This window comes from Plectropomus leopardus, chromosome 13, assembly GCF_008729295.1.
Source record: "Plectropomus leopardus isolate mb chromosome 13, YSFRI_Pleo_2.0, whole genome shotgun sequence".
NCBI classification, from domain to species: domain Eukaryota; kingdom Metazoa; phylum Chordata; class Actinopteri; order Perciformes; family Serranidae; genus Plectropomus; species Plectropomus leopardus.
Genome location: NC_056475.1, coordinates 23,788,616 through 23,811,366, shown reverse-complemented (window position 1 = coordinate 23,811,366; position 22,751 = coordinate 23,788,616). Strand labels below are relative to the sequence as shown.

Sequence of the window (22,751 nt, the reverse complement as noted above, 5' to 3'; positions counted from 1 at the left end):
CCAGAATGTACTGCGCCCACCAGAACAAAAAGCGCTCCTACTGGTGGATGATGTAATGCCAGTTGGTTGTCTGAAAAACAGTATGGCAGCAAGCAGGTAAAAAAAAAACAACCAAAAAACTAATAAACAAATCTTGTATTACAGCTAAACAATACACTAAAATATGGTTTTGAAAGCATTTTAGCTGAGAAATAAACAACGCAGTAACAGAATCTTGGTTAATATTTGATAAGCTCTGCTTAATTTTACAGTCTAATTTGAGTTTTTTCTGCTTCCATTTTTAACAGTACAGGAAACATCATATTACAGCTAAACAGTGCACTAAAATGTGTTTCTGTAGACATTTAAGGCAATAAAGCCAATGCGTAGTTTTACCATTTGATTTGAGTTGATAAAGTCAAATATGTATTTTTGTAAACATACTTTTTTGTGGAATTTATTGTTTTTATTTGTGTTATGCATTATATACTTCTTAATCTTTTTATTTTCTATACTCTGTTCTTTCATCTATTTTTATGTCAAGCACTTTGAATTGGCTCTGTGTACAAAATGTCATATCATCATCATCATATCATTTGCCTTGTTTTAAGGGGTCACAAGCAAAACATTTTGGGAAACACTGTTCCAAAACATGATAAAATATTCTTATTTTAAACTCTTATTTTTCTTTTCCCCATAGTGGTTGATAAAGGAAATTTTGCCTACATAAATCCCGCCTGACCGTCTGGCTTCTTGCTGAACCTGCAACTGAAGAACAGTTCGACCTAGCTCGTCCTAATCAATTTTCTTTCCATTTTAAATTCTCTAGGATGAGAAAATAAACCCACCTATGTTCAGACAACCATACTGGTTACGCTGCATTCCTTTTGCTTCAGCCCCACTGCAGGTCAGTCAGAGGTTTCCATCGTCTTACGGCAGGCCGACAATGGAAAATAAAGCATTTTCTGCATCTTCTAATTGAATATAACCTCATGGTTGGAAAGGGAAGATATCATTTATTGGGCCCTCTCTCAACTGAACCCAGATGAAAGTGTCTCGCAGTGTTATATAGCCCTCTCTTTTAGTGCAGAATGTCAGTGATTGGGGTGATTACGTGGACAGTGAGGCTGCACAGGAACTGAGATCATTACACTGACCTTCCAACTAAAAGAAACACATTTGCAGTCAGATAAACCAGAAGTCTGGTGTCTTTAATGCTTGTTTGTTTTCTCCCATATCAAATATAAATGCTGTTGTCACTCAATATGCTTAAAGAAGCAAACATCTCCTCCGAAGCCGAAACTAGAGGCTGGTGCCATTGTTGGCTTGGTACTGATACCCCTGTAGATTATGTAAAATGCCAGTCAGCAGCTCTTTCTTCATAATGCTAGGCTTAACATCAAAGAACAGGTCCATTCATTCTTCCTGCAAACAGGTAAAAAGGCTGTTGTTTTCTGTAGTGTCCGGTAACTGTTCTCGCACTGCTTTAATCTCACGAACATCATGGATAAAGACTAAAATGTCTTCATTATGTAACCTGCTATCAAAGCTTTGCATTCAGACACTAAATGCTTGAGCTCAGAAAGTGGTCATTACTCGTCTTAAATGCTCTAAAATTTAGTTAATATTAGGCTCTGGCTAAAGGAGTGTCCTCAGTGACCTTATCCTCACAGACATGCCACAGAAACAAGCTCAGTCTGAAGTCAGAGGTTTATCTCTGCAGATCTTCAAAATACTCCTGCAGCTGACTGATTTGTGTCCTTTCTTGTGATTTTTTCCCCCCATAAGAACCTATTAAAAAAACAGACATTCAGATTGGGCCCAACAATGTTCACCTTTGAACATTACTTTTAGTGCAGACAGTGATGAAGAAAAAGTGGAGCAGATTTTGGAATCTGTGTTACCATCTCTGTCCCACTTATCCTAAAACATGTTTTCCCCCCGAGCAAGGTCAGAGGTGAGTATTACAGTGACAGGTGACCAAACCATCTTTGTTTGGCTTGGAGCTGAGCCACAGTGCTGCAATCACATGGTGTCACTGGAGTGAGCTGTTGTAGTACTTCTGTATCAACAGAGGTATCAGAAAGCTTTCCTGCAAAGTTTCCACATGAGTAGTGTATGAACATTTACACAAGACTGCAGAAAGAACCAAACAAATGGATCCCAGATTGAGACATTAATTCTTAATTATGAAATCAAACTCTGGCAGAGTTAGATGAGACCAAAATCACCAATCAACAGAAAAAAATCTTGCCATTGTATGTTTTTACAAACCGCAGTCATGTTATGTTTGTACATAATAATAAGGGAATAATGAGGGATAGGCTGAACCTTTACATTTCAGCAGCACTGTGGTTTAGGCATAAAAACCATTTGGTTATGGTTAGAAAAAGATCATGTTGTGGCTTAAAATACAGGGCACAGTCCCTACTGGAACCATAACCATGTCTTGATTAAAAAAGAACAACAACCACTGTTCGTGGCAGTATCCCCGCTGGAAAAACCATTGACACTTTGTACAGTAATGACTTGCAAAAAACAAGCAGTTTTGGTGTTTGTTGGTCTCAAACTGTAGCTTGGCAGGGGTCTTGCCGAGGTGACACACCATCCTCCCGATGACAGTGATGTCACCTACATGTGATATGGGACATATGAAACACACAAATGTAGGTAGGTATAGAGGTATAGAATACTAACATTGTTTTCAAGTACATGCGACAACCTTCAAGGCTGAAAAATGAAGCTTGTGGAAGTGTCAAAAACTGCAGTTCTTCAAATGGCCACCTGAGGCTAGTTCCAAAAAGCGAGTCATTCCACATAGACCTCCACGTTAAAATTGCCGACTTTACAGCAGAAATTAACGAAATGTTAACAGCCTGTTACAAAAAATAGTTTCGTTCATGCCATTTCTGTCCCATCCCACATGGGATTACAAGACACCATCACAATACAAAGCATGTGTTATCTTCCGGTGTGACTCACATCAGCAAAAAAGTACATACACAAAATATGCACACACAATATGCTGTAATGTCTCAAAATATTTCTTGTTGGAAATGGAAACCAGCAGAAACTCCCAAACAGTAACCTGTCATTTTGTCATGTTTGTCAGAGCCATACCCTAGCTGTTTTTGTTTCTTTTTTTGTGCAAAACTTTGTATTTAGTTGACAGACACGATACTCGGTTCAACAGTGCAGCAGGGATTCTAAAAAGATGTCGTGCTTGGATAATTGCTTTTGACTTCTTGATGATGATTTTTGGTGTCTAATAAAGTTACAACCACACTATAAAAATGTGCCAAAAGCCACACTAAGCTGAATCATTAGAATAGTTTTCCGTCAGCAGAGGTCAGCTGCGGATCCGTCATCACTATTGTTTGCAGGCACATCGTTCCTGCTGCAGTCAGCAGACCTCCGCAGAGATGCGCATTAATGGGGCTGCTCACTGGGCCTTAACCATTCAGAATCACATGGACTGTGTACAAAGCATCTCTTTGAGATCTTTAAAATGGTCTGTGGTGTGCAGTCCATCTGACTCAGCATTCGCTGCAAAAACACAAATCTGCTGCTGATCAGACAGAAGACGCCACAGAAAATTTGTCACTGGGCTTCTCACTCTAATAACTTACAGAAACTCTCAGGTCTCCACCAGTTTATAATGGTTTCACTAATTTGGGGTAAGCCTTTCCTTGGTGGGGGAACCATTAAAAAGAGCAAAAGAATGTAGAGTTATTGGTTATTGTTTTTAAACAGGAAATGCAATGATGTGCTGCTGGCTGACCCAGATCGTCAAGACTGTGGCTCCATGTCAAGCCCTGCAGCAGTGGAGAGTGAAGCAGGACTTAATATTTGCAGAAATATAGTTAAGTTTGTCTACTGTTCAATGGTGAGAGTAGTTCTGTACATCTGAGCAGTTAGTGGTTCAGTGTTTTGCCCAAGGACAAAAGATAATTCAAATTTATAAAACATGAGCAAAGCTTGCCAGTTAATGGTTAGCTTGGTTAGCAGTAAATTGACCACAGAAAGAATTCAATAAGTCACAGATGGACCATCACTCAACAGCTACAACGTAGGCGTGGAACTTTCCAGTGGCCTCTCTGTCAGCTCTGCAAAATTTTGTCTTAATTTATGCCTTCATGTCTCTGACCGAGCAGTCGACTTTGACAAGAGAAACGGAAGAGGCTAGAGGTCGACCAATATTTGTTTTTCAGGGCCGATACTGATTATTAATACCGAATGAGACAGATAACCGATGTTTGGAACCGATATGCATTTACAATAACACTGAAAATATTTCTGTCAAAATTTGGAATATAACAAACTCCAACACAAAACTTTGTTTAAATGCCTTTGGCAAATGTTCATCAAAATTTAAACCTTTAACATATGTGAGATGCTGTCCTGTTCCTGCTCGCCCTGCCCCACAAGGAGAATAAACCCTCTGGCTCACTGCTATGCGTAGTTTGGAGGTGCCTGCTGAGCGTGGTCACTGCCTGTCTTTAGGGGAAGCAATCATGGCCATCTTGTTAAGGTCAGGATATGTAAAAAAAAAAAAAAAGAAACTGCAATCCATGCCCCTTGTGAAGCGAGAAATGGAGCTCTGGAGCACGTTCTAGGACAACAACCTCAACGTCACCAATGACGTCAGTGAATTCGCTGAGTCTGTGGAGGATTTTATTTGTAAACAACAGAGTTACCCAAATGATTCTGGTACCCATTACCAGAGCCATTCTGGAATACTGGTTATCATGATTGTATTCACCAAAGAAATTACCCGCAGCATCTGGAAACATTGCAACAACAGTCCAATAAAATTGAATTGGGCAAAACACAAGTAGTTAGACAAGATACCAGATTGTCTAAAGCACTTTATTTAGAGGTAAAACTGAAAAGACTGTGACAAATCGTTTAAAATGCAGGAAGTGTGCACATATAGTTCCAGTAAGGATGGCAAAGTTGGACCAGGAAGTCAAGAAATGATGGCCACAACTACAAATACAAGACTCAAATTGTAAAGAAGTCAAATTTTTCTTTAAAGAATCGAAGGTCAGGGTCCAACTCCTCCATTATTTCCCCCTCCTCTTCCAACATTGGAGAATGCATGGAGAATTCACTGCACAGTTTTAGAGGCTGAGATCATTAATCCCTGGTTTTAAGTTCACACATAACACAGACATCCCTATATATGAGATTTATTTTTCCAAATCAAAAGCTTCACTGTCGAGAGGCGGTTGATGCCAAATATTCTTTTTGATAAGGAGTCTGGCTCAATTAAAGCCATCAAACCTGCAACTAGATATGACTGTAAACCCGGGCAAGAGGCATCTAGGGGAACAAATAAATATTTCCATTGGCTCTCCTCCAGCTTTTCCTCTATCTGCTCTTATGTAGGTCAGACTATTCAGCCTTTTTGACATATCACTTCCTTCTGAAAAAAAGCTTAAAAAATGTCTGACACAAGACCTCCCATGCTAGACGCTGCCCTTTTTCCCAAAGTCCTCAGACATGCATAAGTCATCATGCCAGATTCCCGCAATTCAAAATTTCCACCTTCTCACACACAGCTGCATTCTTGGACAGGTCATAGACGCAGACGGGGAGAACGAGTCCACGTCAGCCGGTGGAAAATATCTGTAGTTGCATGTCTGAAGTGTTGACCGTGAAACAAATGCACGGGAAAGTAGAGTTTATAGGCTACAGTGAGCTGCTACAAGGCATGCTGGCCACCCATCTCCCCCACAGTATGCACAGTTTACTGTGCCTGCACATGTGAGGTAATTAATTTGGGTATTTCACAGAGAGGAAGCAGAGAACCTGGGCTTATGCTCTGGCACATGTTTCATGATCCACACTTGATCTGCTTCCTCCCTTTTTTTCTGTTTAATTTTAATGCTGACCCTCGCCATAAGTCTGCTCAGTGTGAGTTCTGTAATTTTTCTCCCTGTGGCAGTATTATAGATTTTTTTTGGCAAAAGCTGTGCATTAATTTATCTAAGGTGAGGCTTTTTTTTTGTCCCTCCCTTAAACTTAGCTTAAGGGCGAATGTGGCTTTCTTATGCTTATGCTTATGCTTTTTTAAAGGATTGAAATGCATAATTCTTCTTAATGTCAGATTAAAAAGATAAAGACTTTGATGCATGTCCTTCAGCAGTCATATGAAGGTTGATATTATTTTGAAGTACTAGGGGAGAGTGAACTTTCTTTAGGTTTTTAGGATGTGTTGCAAAATGCATGACTCTGGAAGCTTGGTAATTTAGTGACATTCAACACATCACTTCTAGTCAGTTCTAGTCAGTCAAAATTAAGCCCCCAGTAACCCAAATTTGAGGCCAATTAGGCATAGTGACCAAATGTGGAATTACAATATCCGGGTCTGTCAAGTGATGCCATGGGGCCAAAAAAGACTTTTTTCCATAGACTTTTTCTTTTAAAAGAGATGTATGTAAATCAAAGGACACTTTTTTCCAGCTGCACAACAGCCCTGTCAAAATGACTTGTTTCACTATTAAGATCTTTTGCATTTGGTCTGGAAACATTCAAAAATTCCAGAAGAGCTGAACAATGAAATTATTTTGATTACTATTCAAGTTAGCAGAGCGCTAACCTGGAAGTCAAAAGCTCGGCCACGCATGGTCGTCGTAAGTCTTTAGTGCGCATGCCCTATGTGGGTGGTAATGTGGGAGATTTGGGTAATCTCATACAGCTTCATGAACCACTGAGCAACTTTTATCGGAATGAATAGGGGGAAACCTTAAATGCTGTATCCAGGTCTATTACTACATACATATAATGAGGGTCACAGCCCCTGCAAAATGACTTGTTTCACTATCAGAATTTGATCCATTTAGTCTGATGACACTTTGAAGGTCTAGAAGAGCTGCAGGTTTAATTTATTTATGTCCCTGTTTGAGTTAGTGGAGCGCTAAATCAAAAGTAGGAGCTGCTCTGCCGGCATAAATTAGCCGCCCAGCTGCTGAAAGCCTCTAGTATGCTTGCTCTATGGGCACCACGTTGTGGAAGATCTTGGCAATTTCATACAGCAGAAATTGAGATTTTTTTTTAGCATCATGTCCCACAAAGCAACTTTCATTGTAATGAACTGGGCTCTGTCTCAAATTATACATCCATGGTCACAAGAGCCTCTCCACTCTCTTGTACTCTTCACTCCCCCTGGCCTTTTGTTAATTGTAAACAATTTAGTTCAATAAAAAATCAGTGAAGGGGAAAATAAAAAGTCAGTGGTCGCTAATAGGACAAGAAGTTCATGCGGTTCATTTAAAAGGCAGAATAGTGCCATGGACTCATATCTTGTAACAATTAAACCACTCAGACAGAGGAGGTTAAATGTGAATGTTGCAATACTGCTCGTGAACTACTATTGACATTAAATGAATGAATTAATTTTCTTAGCAAAATTTGTGACCAGGCCTGGGTACTAACATTAAAAACATTGCTGAACAGGAACAAACAGTGCACTATTGATTAGTTCTGTTTGTGAATGGCTTTATTTTTGGAATAAATACACTTAAGTCAAAGACAATTACAAATGCCTGTGTAAAAAAAAAAAAAAAGGAGACTTAAAACGTATTTACATTAGTTTTTTGCACAGAGCTGAATAAATATATACATAGTATACAATACAGCCCATGTAGGTCATAGGTTTCTTTTGCTGTACAAAGTGCAAAAGCTGATAAAAAATAAAAAAGATAATCCAACTGACGCAGGATCCATCCTGTAGTTGGATGTTGAATTGGACAATGTGGCCCCTTCAAGAAACAAAACAAGAATATAATAGAGTACAGGATTTCATCGAGTGTGTACAAGGAACAGCTTGGCTCGGGCTGGGGGACCATGAACGAGGAGATCCAGGGAAACACGCACTCTGTACAGCGTGACTGAGGGCTTGCCAGTTTTTCTTCCCCTCTTTGCTTTATCGTTTCATTGATAATAAATTATCTGTGGTAACTGTGCCAGACAGGCATGACTCGACATGGCTGAACACCATAAACTGAGAGGACAATTGTTGTAGTCGAATGATAGAAGGAAATAAAGGAAGCAGTCAAATGTGTTGAACACAGAATTTGGGAATTGAACACGGCATGTGTGCATGTGTGAGTGCATGCATGTGTATATGTGTGTGTGACATCAGGCTAAGCCCGTGTCTCACCTGAGCAGCGCAATGTTGTGATACAGCCTAATGAAATCCCACAGCTGGCAGCCACAGCAGCTGACCGGGACCACTGGCCATTGTCTCATGCCCTTTTTGTTTAGTCAGATCTGTCATGAAAGCTACCAGTGCAAGTTCAGATTCTAGTTTAAACTGTTTCCATGACTGGTGCTGAGTGAGGTCTGCAGAAAATCAATGTCTAAAGCTTCCTGGTACTGGAGGAGAAATGCTGGTTGCATCTTTATTGTTTGTTTCTGTGAAAGTAAACATGTTGAAAATGCATCGGTGGTTGTAGAAATCTATCCAATTTTGTATCAATCTTGATTTGCTACAACAGATTTAAAATATATGTACATGTGCATTGAATAAACAACGCAGCAGCAAGGCTTCATCTGCACAACCACAACAGTGATTTGCTCTGTTTTGTTTCCAAGTCAATTCCGTGATTTAAAAAAGATTCCCTGAAAAGAGCACCTTATGAGATGGCAGATGAAAATCACACATGTTAATCATTAGGCAGATGTTCTTTTCTGTTTCCCCTTTTCCACCAACATGCAACGGGTTCCGTTGCGGTTCCCACACGTAATTTTGAACCATTCCGAGCATTTGGACTAAAAATAAATTGCTTTGGAACTGGAAAAATTGGTTCTCAGCTGGAACAAAAAAAAAAGGTTTTCCTTGACCTGAAGTGCTAAGTATGAAAACATCAGTGGGTATGTCTACATGTTGAAAGAGAGGATGGTGAAGGCAACAATGGACTGTAGCCAAAAAATAATCGGGAAAGAAAAGTGCAGTGATCTTATTAATTGATTCATGCTTGTTTTTGGACCAAAACAAATGTATGTAATAACAGATCAGAAGAAGAAGTCCGCAGGTAATCAGTGGGGTCTGCCACATTGCTACAACTGTTAAGTTTGGTGCAATGCCCTCTGTTGATAACACAATTTTGCTTACAATTAGTGGTGTCAGATAATTTCTGCGTTAATCTTTTTTAATCGCATTTACTCGCCGGCCAACATTCCCATCTTTAAGAGGCTGTACCAACCATGTCATAGTGGCTTTTCTGTAAGGGGGCAGAATAATGCTCCGACCTTTAACCTCTGCATATCTGAGTGAAAATGAGTTCTGTGTGTACCTATGAGCCTCCCCTTTACGAAAAAGCTCACTTAATGCTAGTCCCATGCAGTTTTTTTGCTGTCAATCGATTCGGTAAAAAAATGATCAGGTAAAATTTCACCTTGTTAACATGGACTTTATAACTGTTTTGAAATGCAAAGTAATGGAATTGACGACGTGATTAAAAAATGTGATTAATTGTGATAAACTATAGAAAGTCCGCGATTAATCGCTATTAAAACATGCAATCGTTTGACAGCCCTACTTACAAAGGTTCTGATAAAAACTGATGAAAACGTGGGCTGGTGCGCTCGTGAGCACCTAGGTTCCAAGAGTCCTGAACAGAACTAGTTCAGGAACGAGAGCTAATTTGGTGGAAAAGGGGGTATATGTGAAGTATTGTTGGCGTTATGTTTTCATCCACTTTGTAAAGAGTTACGCTCGTCAATCCTGGTATATTTGCCTTTTGAAAAATGAATTGAATCATTTTTATTGGACAACCTAAAGGCTTCACTGATCTATTTGAGTCAATAAAACTCTGAAACCTGAGCAGTTAAAATGTTATGACATAAAATGGGTTCCAGACTTATAAGGTAAACTAGATTGATTGCTTGCAAGTGGGAATTCTGTGTCTGCTGACAATACAGGGGATTCAACTACATTTCTGTTTGACCTTCGATCATGTTATTTTGCCATCAGAGTTAGTCCTGGATTATGTCTTTTGAAGTCAGAGTGATGGCAGTGAAGAGTATCTTCCAGCATTCATCCTGCGGCTTTCACTCTCCTTCAGATATTCTTGTTCTTCCAAGCAAGTGTCCCCATCATGCAGGTGGAAAAATCTGCATCTGACAGAGACGGTGTGTGAGATACTTGCAGGTGGATTCACTTCAGTCCATTTCAAACATTACAAAGTCTTGTAGTTTATAGGTTTGAGTCATTAGCAAGGCCTTAGGCTACAGAAGTCCAGCTCCTGTGGCTTGCGTAAGCCAGTGCAGTGGTCCCTTGGGAGCAGATGCCCAGTTTGGGTTTTGCAGTGCAACGGTCGTCTCTTGAAGCCCTTCCCACAGGTTCTGGAGCAAGGTGACCACTGCCCAATATGCCACTCAGGACAGGGGTCTCCACAAACCCTGGTGGCTGAGGGTCTTTGTGAAGGATCACAGTCCAATCCTGGCTTCCCGTCTGCTCTCAGACATTGCACCATCCTCCTCTGGATCCCACTGCCACAGGTCACTGAGCACTCGTCCCAACCTGCAGATATCCATTTCCCAAGAGCAGGATCCTCTTTGCTATAAGATTTCTTCAGTGGGTCCTTCTCCTTGACACTATCCTCAGCCAGGACACTGTTATGGGAGGTCACACGGCCCTCCTTCTTCAGAGTCTTGTCCTCCTTGGTCTGACGAGCGAGGTAGAAGGAGTAGCGGATGCGAGGAGGTGTCATCTGGCCCGCACACAGCACCTCCACAGTCAGGGATTCTCCCAAGGGCTTCACAGCCTGCAGGGTCTCAGAGGCTCCAGATGTGCCGCTGTAGCGCAGCAGGCTATTCTTGACAATGATGTCCCTCTCTCCAGCCGACACTATGTAGTTCCCATTGAGCAGGTAGTGGCCCACGCTGTTTTTAACCGCAAGATAGTTGTCATCATTCCTTATGCCCTTGTAGCCTCGCTGACGGATGTCTATGTTGGCTGCGCCCACCGGTAACACGACCACAAAGTTGTAGCCGTGCCTACATGACAAAACATATTACAGTCAATGAGAGCCTGCAATAGTGAAGTTGATAATGCTATCGTGTTTAAGTGAGGGAGGAAATAAGGATGACGTAAGCAGTGTCCCATGACGATGTGGGTTTTACTCACTCAGGCTTTGTGAAGAGTCCCGACACCTTCTTGCAGCCCTTGCTATCACCTCCGCAGACTCCACACTTATCAAACTTCTTGTTGGAGCCAATTTTTCCATCACAGCCAGCCTTAATGCACTTCCCTTGGACACAAACTCCTGTGGAGTCTGGGGAGCACGGAGTCCCATCCACAACCTGCAATGTACAAAGATGCTATGAGGTTATTTCATAAACACTACAGGACAGAAATCTGTGGTCACAGGGAGCAACAGAGCACCCCGCACACACTGGAGCCAACACTACAGTCCCTGTGAATTTACTTTGTCTTATACCTTTATTCCAGGTTAGGGGTGTCAGTTTTAGTTAATTTTAACCATGTAAGAAGAATATGCAAATGGACATGAAATACAAGAGACCTTTCCTTTCAGCACAGAGCTCCATTGACTTTGTGAGCTTCAACTTTGCATTTCAAAGTGCTATGCATTAAGAGGTGGTTAAATGTTCATGGTTTGTGTTGTAAATGTCTTGCCTTTTGTTTTATTTTGTGTTGGCTTTGGTGATGTTGCCCCTAGGACTAGACAATTGCTGCAGAAACATGGTGGCCTCCCACCAGTCCATCAGCCATTACATACTGTGTACTAGCTGTTTTGTTTCCTGTACTTCTTTGGCACATCCACTGACAACAGTTCTACCAATACAGTACATACGGTCCCATTTTTTTCATTAATAGACAAGCAGGCAAAATAAATGCTGAAATGATCGATGATAAGTGTACTAGTTAGATACTTAAATGATAAATACTGAACACATGGATGCAAGGGTGAGGTAGTGTGTTTTCTGTGGAGGATAGTATCAGAAGTGAGGCTGTCAACCAAATCAGCCTCACTGCCAGTCTGTCCGTCTGTGACTGATAAGGTCACTTGATGTGGTCAACCGCACCCTGACGCAGACATTTTTTCTATCTTAAGATGTATCTGACACCAAATTAACCAAAACCTAGCTCATGTTTTAAACTTAATTATACGCAGAAAGTACTGTAACCTCATTATTGCCTCAAAGTCATGACTCTGTGGTTAAAACACGCAGCTGCTCCGTGATTCAGTGCTGCGTGTCCCCTGAGCACTCTTATCTACTCCTCCTAAGCCGGTATGATGGAGTGAAGTGTGAACTGCTGCTTAAGCTCACTCTACACCCTGCTATCTGAAAGAAATAAACTTTCCTCCTCTTCTCCTTCATTCCTCCCTCCACGTTTTGCACGTAGGCCAGAGGCAGCTGGCTGTCATATATTCACGTTGTCCTTTCTCGGCCTCATAACTCTTCATTTATTCAGACTGTTGGCCAATCACCAATCAAATTATCATTACATTTATTGAGACAAAGTAGAGAGTACACTTAAGGTGTTATGTTTACCTTGGGTGCCAGGACGTAGAAGTAGCCAGTGCCGTTAGCCCTGCAGATGAGCTTACACCTGTCATTGACGGACACTCCGGAGTACTTGGGCACCCACACCACAGAGGGGTCGATGCGGTTGCTGTTGAAGCTGCGGCCACTGTTCTCACACTGCTCGTCACGATAAGTTTTCCCTACACAGAGAGGAGGGAGAGAGGTGAGAGGTGGGAACGCTCTAGGGGAAAAATGTCATTGAACATAGTTGTCCACTTTTAACGCCTCGTACCTGTGTCAGGGCAGGAGTTCAGGTTGCAGGACCGGTATTTGACCCGAACCCCTTGGCAGTATTTACCCCCATTTGACGGAATTGGGTTGTTACACTCTCTTTTAGACAGTTGGACGCCGCCTCCGCATGTGCGTGAGCAGGAACCAAACAGGCCCCACTTTCCCCAGCGGCCGTCCACCTGGAAATACACAGGAAGATTATATAACAACAAAGACCTTTTTAAAAACAAAATGTTGGTATCTCAGTGGTTCTTTGGCTTGGGTTGATGGTATATAGCACTGTTGCCACACAAAGACAGTTTCACAGCCCTTGTATTTTTCTTTAGAGGTTCTCTACTGGTTTTTTCCCAGTATAATGAGTAAACTGAGCTGAAGAAGCAATGGAGAACCTTTTTGAGTGCCTGTATTGTTCTCCAGAGGTTCTCGACTTAGTTTAGCTTAGTTTTATAGGAGAAATACAAGCAGTACATCGAAATAGTGTATTTCCAGAGGCGCTCAACCTTTTTGCACACACTTTCATACTGCCCCAAGTCTACAGTATAGTACCTCTAATGGTTTCATATAGCACTATTTGACAAAGGCACTGTATTGCTGTATATCTTTAAAAGATGGGTATGATATAACACCAAAACAGGTTCCCCAATAATTATGAGCCAAAGACAAACTTTTGGGTACTGCTTAGCTCCACTTTGGTTTAGCAAGAAGGTAAAGGTGATACCAAGAAGTCTGGCTTTCTGTGAGCCTTACCTTCACATTTTGGTCCCGTTTTTCAGAACAGACCCCTCGGTCGCAGACTTGATTGTCTCCACAGTGGGTGCCATCTGCCCAGGGAAAGTGCCGAGTCATACACACCAAATGGCCATTTGACTTTCCTGTGCACCACAGACGGCCGCATGGTGGTTGCATAAAGGGACAGGGCTTGGAGCCTTCTCCGAACGCGAGCTCACACTGGCGGTCGAGGATATAGGATGCTCCCGGCAGCACGTCAGGGAGAACCAGCGGTTTCTGTGGCTGGTCGAGCAAACATTCCCCTAAAAGAGGGAGACTCAGTGGTCAGCACGCTGAAACTACAACCACTGTTTGACATTTCACCAAAATATTATCCCAAAATCACGGAAAACAATGCAATCTGTACTTATGCATCAATATTTCCACTGTCCTTTTCATTAAGTGCGTGTGGGTGGGTGGGATTGTGGGTTGGAGGCAGTAAGCAGCCATCGCCCTTGTGATTTGGGCTCTTTGAAGTGAAAGTACAGCCTGATGCAGTGCATGCAGTGTATGCCACATACCACACACAGACACATAACGCACACAAATACATGAGCGCCCCACACTTAGCCCACCCCAACCCCCATCCCATCCTCAAACCCTCCTTAAACAAAAAACCCACAAGCTTGTCCTCATGTTTGATCCCACCCAGGGATCAAGTTAAACTAGAATATTCCTAAACTTTCAGATCTGGGCTTGAAATCTTAGCTTTGAACCAAAATAACATGTGACTAGCAAGCAGTTCAAAGGTCAGTGGCATGGACTGCATTTACAATAAATGGCATGGAGAAACCTTTCCAGGAACAGGCTAATAATAGGAGGAGACTGACGAGCAGGTGCTTGGAAACATGAAAGATCAACGTCATGGTATGAGAAGGCTTCCAGGAGGAGGTTTTATCACACCGTTTCTCACCCTTATGGGGAATTTACACTTCCAAAACAAGTCATTAGCACCAGGGGAAAAACGGAGTTCAGTTGCTCTGAACCGTTTATTTCGCCATTCGTGTTGCGGCGAATTCACAACAGATAATAAGGCGGTGAGTGAATGAGCTGTAACTGGTGGCAAAGTTTTTTCCTCCCATTTCACCGCAAATTTGGCAGAAGAAAGCCGCTGATTAACTGATAGTACAATACTACATAAAACAAGTCAAGCTCAACCTCTCCTCTTCCTTCCTTCTCACTCTCTGAAGAGCAATCATTGAAAACAATAGCTGGTATTGTGTGTGTGTGTGTGTGTGTGTGTGTGTGTGTGTGTGTTTGTAGAAATGACCAGGTTACAAATAATTTTGGGCGCAGCGCTACATGAAAATTGCCTCTTAACATGTAGCAGCATGTTTTTTTCCCTCCTCATAGCCTTTTGAAGTCTAGATTTATGACAGGAAGAAAGAAAAACCAAGTTAAAACATTGTCAGATAGAAATCACTCCCTTTTGAGTCAAAAATCTTCTGTGCCTCACTTTGGACCAGTTTGTGTTCTTTTGTTCTCGGACCATCTCTTAAATGGACTCTAAGAGAAGCAAAAAAAAAAAAGAAAAAAGTTTGTCTATTTGGAGTAAACCTGCATGGGAAACACTGGGCAGATACACCTCGCTGTCCAAACCACTGTGGCGACTCTCCCCAGAACAAGCCCTCTAATTTGGGACAGATGTGGGGGCAGTTTTAAAATAAACGTTTAGCATTGCTCTGAGGCCAAGTCCTGTGGTCTGGCCTGCTTGGCAAACAATCTGCATCCAACTGAGTGAATTTCTTTTGGATTTTGTAAGTCTTCTCTATGAGCATGGTGCTATATGGGGTCAAGGCAGATGTCACATTTGAAGACAGACTGATGAAATTCAGTCATGCTCTCACTTGCGTTTACCTCAAATGATTGTTGCAAATCAAGGGGCTGTTAACGCAGCGTAATGGACTAAAATTGAGAAAATGTCAAAAGAGGAGCCTGTTCTTCTTCAACTCCTGCACGGAGATCATATCTTGATCCTCTGACAAACAGAATCGTGGGCAGAAACAACTCTGGTTATATAAATAATACCATGCATAAATGATGTCTTGTCTCGTGATTAACACAACTACACGTTGGTGGCACTTGAATTACTTCTCTAAATCCTTAATGAAAAGACCTGAGGCCAGACTGTCTGTGTGCAACTATTTTAACTGATGATTGAAGACTGTGGCGTATTTTTAATGTGTACTGTATGAGTGTTTTTGTTGGTGTAACTGTGTGTTGCTGCCATTCTCGGCCAGGTCTCCCTTGAAAAAAAGATCTTTGATCTCAATGGGATTAACCTGATTAAAAAAAGGCTAAATGAAAATAAATCACACCCCTAAAACATTGTTGGAGTCACGATGGGAGTGTAAAAAAAAAAAAAAAAAGTATTGAAATTGATGCAGCTGAACCAAAGATATTGTTTTTCTTGTCAAAGCATGACAGCTACATTACTTACAATGCAGCTTTAGTGCTGCTGTGTTTAACTAGTAGTACTGCTAAATGTAGCTTTGAGCTGCCAGCCTCAAGTAGAGATTACAGAGGCCTTTTTTTTAACGTCACACCACCAGATCTTTTTCATTTTCAAACTTGTAGTCTTCAACCACAGCTGATGCTAGTGCCTTTTACACTACATGTTCAAGGCGGGAATTTAGTGCCGTTATTCTGCCTCTCCATTTTGTGTAAAAGGTACAGAGTGGGAGAAGAGAGGTGAAAGCCAGCGGAGTTAGGAACATTGGCGAATCGACATCTGTGTAAAAGCAACAGCCTGCAGGACAGGACGAGTGTGATGTCTTATGTGTGTAACCCACTGACGGGGTATTTTATAAAGCAGGTAGGAGCTAACTCAAAGAAGATCAGCAGCCGAAAATGTCTGTATATTGGAAAAACGAGGTCGGGTAGTTCCTTTTTGTCCGAGCAGAGATCATCCTCCATAAAACATGGACAGTGAATGGCTGTTATTGCCATGTTACGCTATTGTTAGTGTTCAGAAAGTGCTGTGCGACACTTGTGTCATATGTCACTCTTGAGGCAGACTAGAAGCTGTTTCTGTATAAAAAAGCAAAGCCGATGTGGTGAAGAGTCTTCATTTCACCCCTATTGTGCAATCTCAGTAAAAAGGGCTACGGACTCAAGTGATGTCACTTGAGGCAATCTATCAGACTTTGCACGGCTCCCTGTGGAGCCACAAAAGGCATTATATAACTTTTTTCATCTATGCAGTAAGAAGCTACTCCCCAAGTTATGTAGACAGACTTTGATGTGTAGTTTGTGTCTGTTCTGACTTTGTTTCACACCTCTTCAAACACACTATGAGGCTGCCTGCAGTCAGACACTGGGGTCAGGGGTCGGGCAAAACTCACCGTGCCCGCTGTCCAGGAATTCAGTGATGATGGCAGCACTGCAGGGGGACCAGGGGCTGGTGCGGTTAATCTGAATGAGAGTGGGAGACATCATGTGGTTGTCCTGCAGTTTCCCAAACACGTCCTCGCAGGCCCTCACGTTGTCGTGAGGCATGTTGAACACGTGTCCTGTCGAGAGGGAACGAGATGTCAGATGTCTCTTATGAGTAAAGGGATACTTATCTGTGCTCGAGCGTACGCCCTCACACCAGAGGGAAGGTGACAGCACCTATGTGTATTAAATAATGGGTGGCGTTGGCTCACCGAGCTCATGGGCAGTGGTGAAGGCTGAAGGTAGGCCGTCGTCTTCGATCACAGAGCAGCTCCTCTTGGGGTCGCACATGGTGCCAACATCCGCCATGCCGAGAGTGTCACAGGTGGAGGCTCCACACAGGTCCTGGAGAAAAAAAAATGCCTCAGTGTATTTGAGTGGGTCAGAGTTAGAGAAAAGGCCAGAAGAATTCCAGTTTATTACTATTTGAGTCTCAATTTGGTGGCCTTGGTCTTCATTTTGTATGTGTTAACATGGGTGGAATATGAGACTACTGGCCCCTGAGCAAAGGCCACCACAGCTCCTACATAGGAACAAGACACACAGAATTTGTGGTGGTTTTGCATCTCTTTGTCATCTTAATTCATCTTTCTGTGGGTTTTTGTCTTTTTATGGTCATTCTGAGTCTCTTTGATGTTATTTTGAGTCTTTTTTTGTTGTTTTGTGTGTTTTGGTTGTTATTTTTCGTTTCTTTGGTCATGTTGTGTCTCTTTGTGGTCATTTTATGTCTTTGTTTTCATTTTATGTCTTTGTTTTCATTTTATGTCTTTGTTGTCATTTTGTGTCTTTTTTAAATCATTTTGTGTCGTAGTAATTTTGTATCTTTGTAGTCATTTTGTGTTTTTGTTGTAATTTTGTGTCTTTCTGTCATTTTGTGTCTCTTTGTGGCCATTTTGTTTCTTTTTTGTTTGTTTTGTGTCTTCATTGTCATTTTTATCTCTTTGTGGTCATTTTATGTCTTTGTAGTCATTATGTGTTTTTGTATTAATTTTGTGTCTTTTTGTCATCTTGTGTCTTTTTGTGGCCATTTTGTTTCTTTTTTGTTTGTTTTGTGTCACTTTGTGGTCTTTTTTAGTCTTGTGCTGGTCAGCACGTGGTAATTTGACATTTTGCAAGTGAAGACAAGGGGTTCCCTAACACTTTGGGCCCCGGGGCCTGTGCCCATAGGCTTGTTTATTAATCCATCCATGTGTGTTATATGATAACTGGTAACAACATTCTAACCTCAGAGTTTAAAATCTTGATGTTTTTAACTCGGTGAGTACAATGTTATTAATACCAATAGAAACTGTGGCCTAAATTATAAAGATAAGACCCAGGTTGTAACAAACTGGAGTTATCCTTCAAGTTGTTTTATTGTCATTACAGTAAGGTTTGTTTTCTGTGTTAATCCAATCTTTCCACCACCCAGTTTTAAAGTGTTTTTAGTGGGCACCAGTGTTTAGAGCACACCTTCTTCTATGAGGTAAATGAGACTGTCCCCAATCATAACATTTCCATGCCATAGCAGAGTTTCCAGATGACCTATTTCTCCACCACAAGGTTTTTAAAACCCAATCTTAGTGAGTATCCATTTGGAGCTGAACCTCCTAATCACAGGACAACTTCAGCAGTAACCACCACAGAGACCCGCCCATCTGCCTGGCCCCTAAACAGCCCTGTCTCTACATACCCAGAGACACACAGAAAACTAGTGGCGGTCAACTATTAGCGATAACGCACAGATTAATGTCAAACGGCCCCTACAGTCCTCCTCTGCACACTGGACGTACACATAGAACCCAGTGCCAAGTGAAGACCTCGAGTGCTATGACAAATCATTCCTAGAATAAACCACAGAACCACAATTGTTGGCCAGCCCAAATGTAGTCCAGATGTGCTCATGTGTGCAGACGACATCTGAACGCTTGGGCCATTTATGAGCAAAAAATAAAAACTGCAAAACGAACAGGGGAGAAGAAACAGCAGTGTCAATGAGTTTGTTCTTTGCTTTGACCTACTTCCCACATCTGTCATCTATCTTTGCATTTTTGTGTGTTTCTGCAATTTAAAAACAATATTATCTCAGCGACTAAATATTTCCATTTTAATTTGTCTACAGATTTCAATGCATTTAACGACCATCTGGCCCATTATGGTTTGTGTTCTGGGTGCAATATTCACAACTGTTAGGATGCTCAGAGTTTCAGTTGGAACTTTTGAAACTAATGACTATGAGGAATGGAAAAAAGCTCTGATACAGCAGTGTGGGTTAACATACTTGGGTGTACTCTTTTCTTTCCCAGCCCATTATCTATCATGTAAGAGCAAACACGCTGTGAGTTTAAGTACTACCACCCCATCTCTCTCAGGGGAAACATAAATACATCAGAATTACAGTGAGATTGCATCTTTTGGAGACTGGATGTTCACATACAGTAAACTTTTTGAGTAACCTAATGAACCGAGTAAACTTGCAACATACTTTACGCAACAATCATGCTGGGTATAGAGTTTTAAGACAACCGCAGTTGCCTCTGGACAACACCGAGTTGGTCTTCATAAAACCTACAAATTACAACGTGGGCTGCTGAACAGCAGACAGTGGACGTGCCTTAAATGCCCATGGGCAGCCCTGGTACACCAGAGCAACACCACTGACTTAACTGACTAATTCCAAGTCACCAAGTCATGAATCAACACAAGATGGACTGTTGTCTGACTTTTTGACCTTTGCTGATTTGCTCAGTAGAATGCTCCGTTATCAGCGGGCATAAAGCTAAAGTGTAAAATATTGAACACGCCCTTGATAAGTACATCATAGTAAGTATATTAAGTCTCTGAATGGTAAATTTGTCTGTATGCATGCTACAGGCCTGTATGGCAAAATGTTTGTTAAAAATACATGTCAGTCATATTTTGACAAACAGAACCTGGCAGTTTTGCATACAAACAAGGGGCGCACTGTGAGTGTTTTTGTTTTGGCCAATCCTGGCACATGCATCTTCGTCTCAAATACAGCCCTTGTTGCAACATAGGTCATTCAACCGATCCAGAACAATGATTGAATCTGTCTTTCTGCTTTATATCTCAGACTACATGACTCACTGTCTGTAGGCAGGTCCAGTTGAATGGGGTCATCTAAACTGGCCAGTTTATAACGTCAACTCTGCACGTGGAGCTCATGATCTCAAAACCTGGTAACACCCTAGATTTTGTGGCTGAAATACTTTTATGGAAAATACAGCCCATCTTTTAAGTGTGATGGCCTAGACAGGAAAAGTGTACTGTATTTACACGGGAGCCTTGCAGCAAAAAGAATGAATGAGAGAGGAAGTGTGTGACAGAGTGAAGAATGCGTTGTAAAGATGCAACAGGCTGACTGCAGCTGTGCAGGACTGCCCCTCTGGAGCCGCTTGTTTCAGAGTTTGGGGCGAGCAGGTGGGGCAGAAACATGGAGGGATGTGACATCGCTGAGTTGCACATAGGAACCTCCCCCTCCTTCTACATCACTCCCTTCAGGGGCTTGTTTAATGAGGAGCAGGCGAGGTGGTGGGTAGGGAAAACCCACAGCTGAGGGAGGAATGAGAACGGCTGAGAAAAATGGGACTCTTCCGACTAATGCATCCCTGGTGGCACTTAAATTTGGCAAAGTTACAGTTAAAACAAGCATTTTTTGAGTCAATGTTAGTAACCTTTGACTCTTTAATTCTGGGGCGGCAGCTTTGAGACTGTGATTGCATTCGCAGGTGATCTGCAGAGTAATCTATATTAGAACAGATTCATTCTCAGTAATCAGATATGTATTTGTCAGCTTTATTCCGAGTCATCGGTGTCAAAATAAAATCAGAGTGGCCCAAATACACAAGTTAGACAGTTCATCATAGATCAGTGGGTTACACACTGACCAATAAATGTGAGCAATGACTTCATCTGTGACCTGGAGTCATCTGCCAAGTATTTGGGAGTGCAGAGAGAACTCAGTGGTGGGTTCCAAGTCCATAAAACTAACCCCTAAGGATCCACGAAGAGCAATCAAGACTATTGCTCTGTTCAACTCAAGTGATTTCCTCAGTGACCCAGCCTCAGTGTCAAAACTGTGAAAATATTGGTGGGCTGGATATTCACTGAGTGCCTGCTCTCTGAGTTCAACAGAGGTGGAGAGTGTGTTTTGAGTGCAAACCAATTACCTGACGCAGCAGGAGTGGCTGTGTGTGTGTGTGTGTGTGTGTGTGTGTGGGGGTGTGTGGGGGGGGGGTGGATGTTTTATAATAGGCATTATTCTAGAGCATAAACGATGTATTCGCCAAGAAATGTCACATTTACGCATTTCTGTGCGTAATTACGCATACAAAAACACCACATTCTCCCCTGTTATCTTAGACCTTGCTGCAGCGTGAACTCAAATAAAGTATTTTTACCTGTCGAGTAAAGAGGATTGCTGTGTCCCAGTAGTCCGGATGCTTGTCGTTGTTTTTATTCATCTTTTTTTGCCATGTGCAAAAGTTTCTTAGCGTCATGGCCGCGTTACCGGACACTTTGGGTCCTTTGTCCTCCTCGGATATAATCACGATCTTCACAACGACGACGTTAATGGAGTTGAGAATACTGGGGTGTCTGTAGAGCCGCGCTGCCACTGACATCAGTGTCAAGAGGTAGTGTTTTAGGTCATCTCCATGGAATTGCGCCATGGACTCGTCCGCCACCACGAGCGTCTCCACGAACCTGGGGATCGACGCGAACCTCTTGGCTCTCCCCATCCTCCGCAGCATCGTTTCGGTCACATTGCTGTAATCTTGCAGTCGCTTGTATTTCTCCAACGATTGCGCAACCTGGAGACTTATGTCGCTGTCCACTGCGCACCTAGAGGTGGAATTCAGCTTCAGGTTGTTGCTGGTTCTGCGCCGGATGATGTGCGCACCTTCCGCGCTCGTGGTGTCATTTTGCACCGGGCTGATAAAATATTCCCAGCCGTGGAAGCCAAATGCACCTTGTAAACCCTTACAGAGGCTCAAAGCTGCGTAAGAATTTGGGTCGGCGTTCACATATCCGGAATAAAAACACCGGCTCAGGTCAGTGGTGACATCGGTGTTGGAGAGCCAGAATGCGTCTTGGTTAGAAATGGAAGGGGCAATGAAATTAGAGTCTTGGTGTAGGTCGATCACTAATTCCTGCTTGAAAGCTCTTATTTTTAGGACACGTTTTTCATTAAAGATATCCACGTCGTTGTCAAAATCCCTCCTGTCATTGTTATCCAATCTAGGGAAGCAGAGTTCACTTTCCATGCAACGAGCAAGTTTTGAGAGTGAGACCACAAAGTAGAGGAGAAAAGTTGTTCTGATAAACATGACGATGTTTGCATTCAATAAAGAATGCAACGACCATGAGAGAAAACAAAAACGATATTGAATCTGCAAGCTCAGTGGAAGCGCTGGGAGCCACAGATCAGCATGAAGAGCATAATCCAGAGCGTGCTAGTCTAAAACAATGCAGGTCGTACAAGTCCACTCAGTGCAAACTCCTCCTGGTCATGACCCATTCCCATTCTCCACCTGTGTGTGCTGAGTCGACTGCTGCCTTCTGTGGACTTTATGCATTTTCGTCATGTGTAAAAAATATGGAAACTCAATCTCCCTTTTGGAGGGGGGCAGTCTTTGGAGGCGCTCATTGGATGCGCGTCTCAGCTCGAGACTTTTTCTGCGGCCACTTGAAACTCAGCAAACAGCAGGCCTATCATGTCCCAACACTGAGGTGAATTATCACGTCTGCCACTTTCTGGGCTTTTTGCGTTTAGACTC

The 22,751-nt window shown here is 42.2% G+C and overlaps 1 protein-coding gene across 1 annotated transcript; it reads right to left on the bottom strand.

Moving 5' to 3' along the window:
* Positions 1-7,461: 7,461 nt before the first annotated feature.
* Positions 7,462-22,518, bottom strand: adamts15a (ADAM metallopeptidase with thrombospondin type 1 motif, 15a). The gene is made up of 8 exons (XM_042499367.1): positions 21,375-22,518; positions 17,187-17,319; positions 16,884-17,051; positions 13,519-13,802; positions 12,773-12,950; positions 12,508-12,680; positions 11,117-11,292; positions 7,462-10,986 (listed from the first exon to the last, which is right to left on the bottom strand). Exons 1-8 carry the CDS (start codon positions 22,299-22,301, stop codon positions 10,200-10,202), a joined length of 2,826 nt encoding a protein of 941 aa, XP_042355301.1. The 5' UTR covers positions 22,302-22,518; the 3' UTR covers positions 7,462-10,199.
* Between the last annotated feature and the right edge of the window lie 233 nt (positions 22,519-22,751).

Coding starts and splice junctions, on each gene's coding strand:
- adamts15a (XM_042499367.1), bottom strand. CDS start 22,301: ATGTTTATCAGAACAACTTTTCTCCTCTACTTTGTGGTCTCACTCTCA. Junction 11,293..12,507: donor TCTACGTCCTGGCACCCAAG/GTAAACATAACA, acceptor TGTACATTGCAG/GTTGTGGATGGGACTCCGTG. Junction 10,987..11,116: donor GGACTCTTCACAAAGCCTGA/GTGAGTAAAACC, acceptor TTTGTCATGTAG/GCACGGCTACAACTTTGTGG.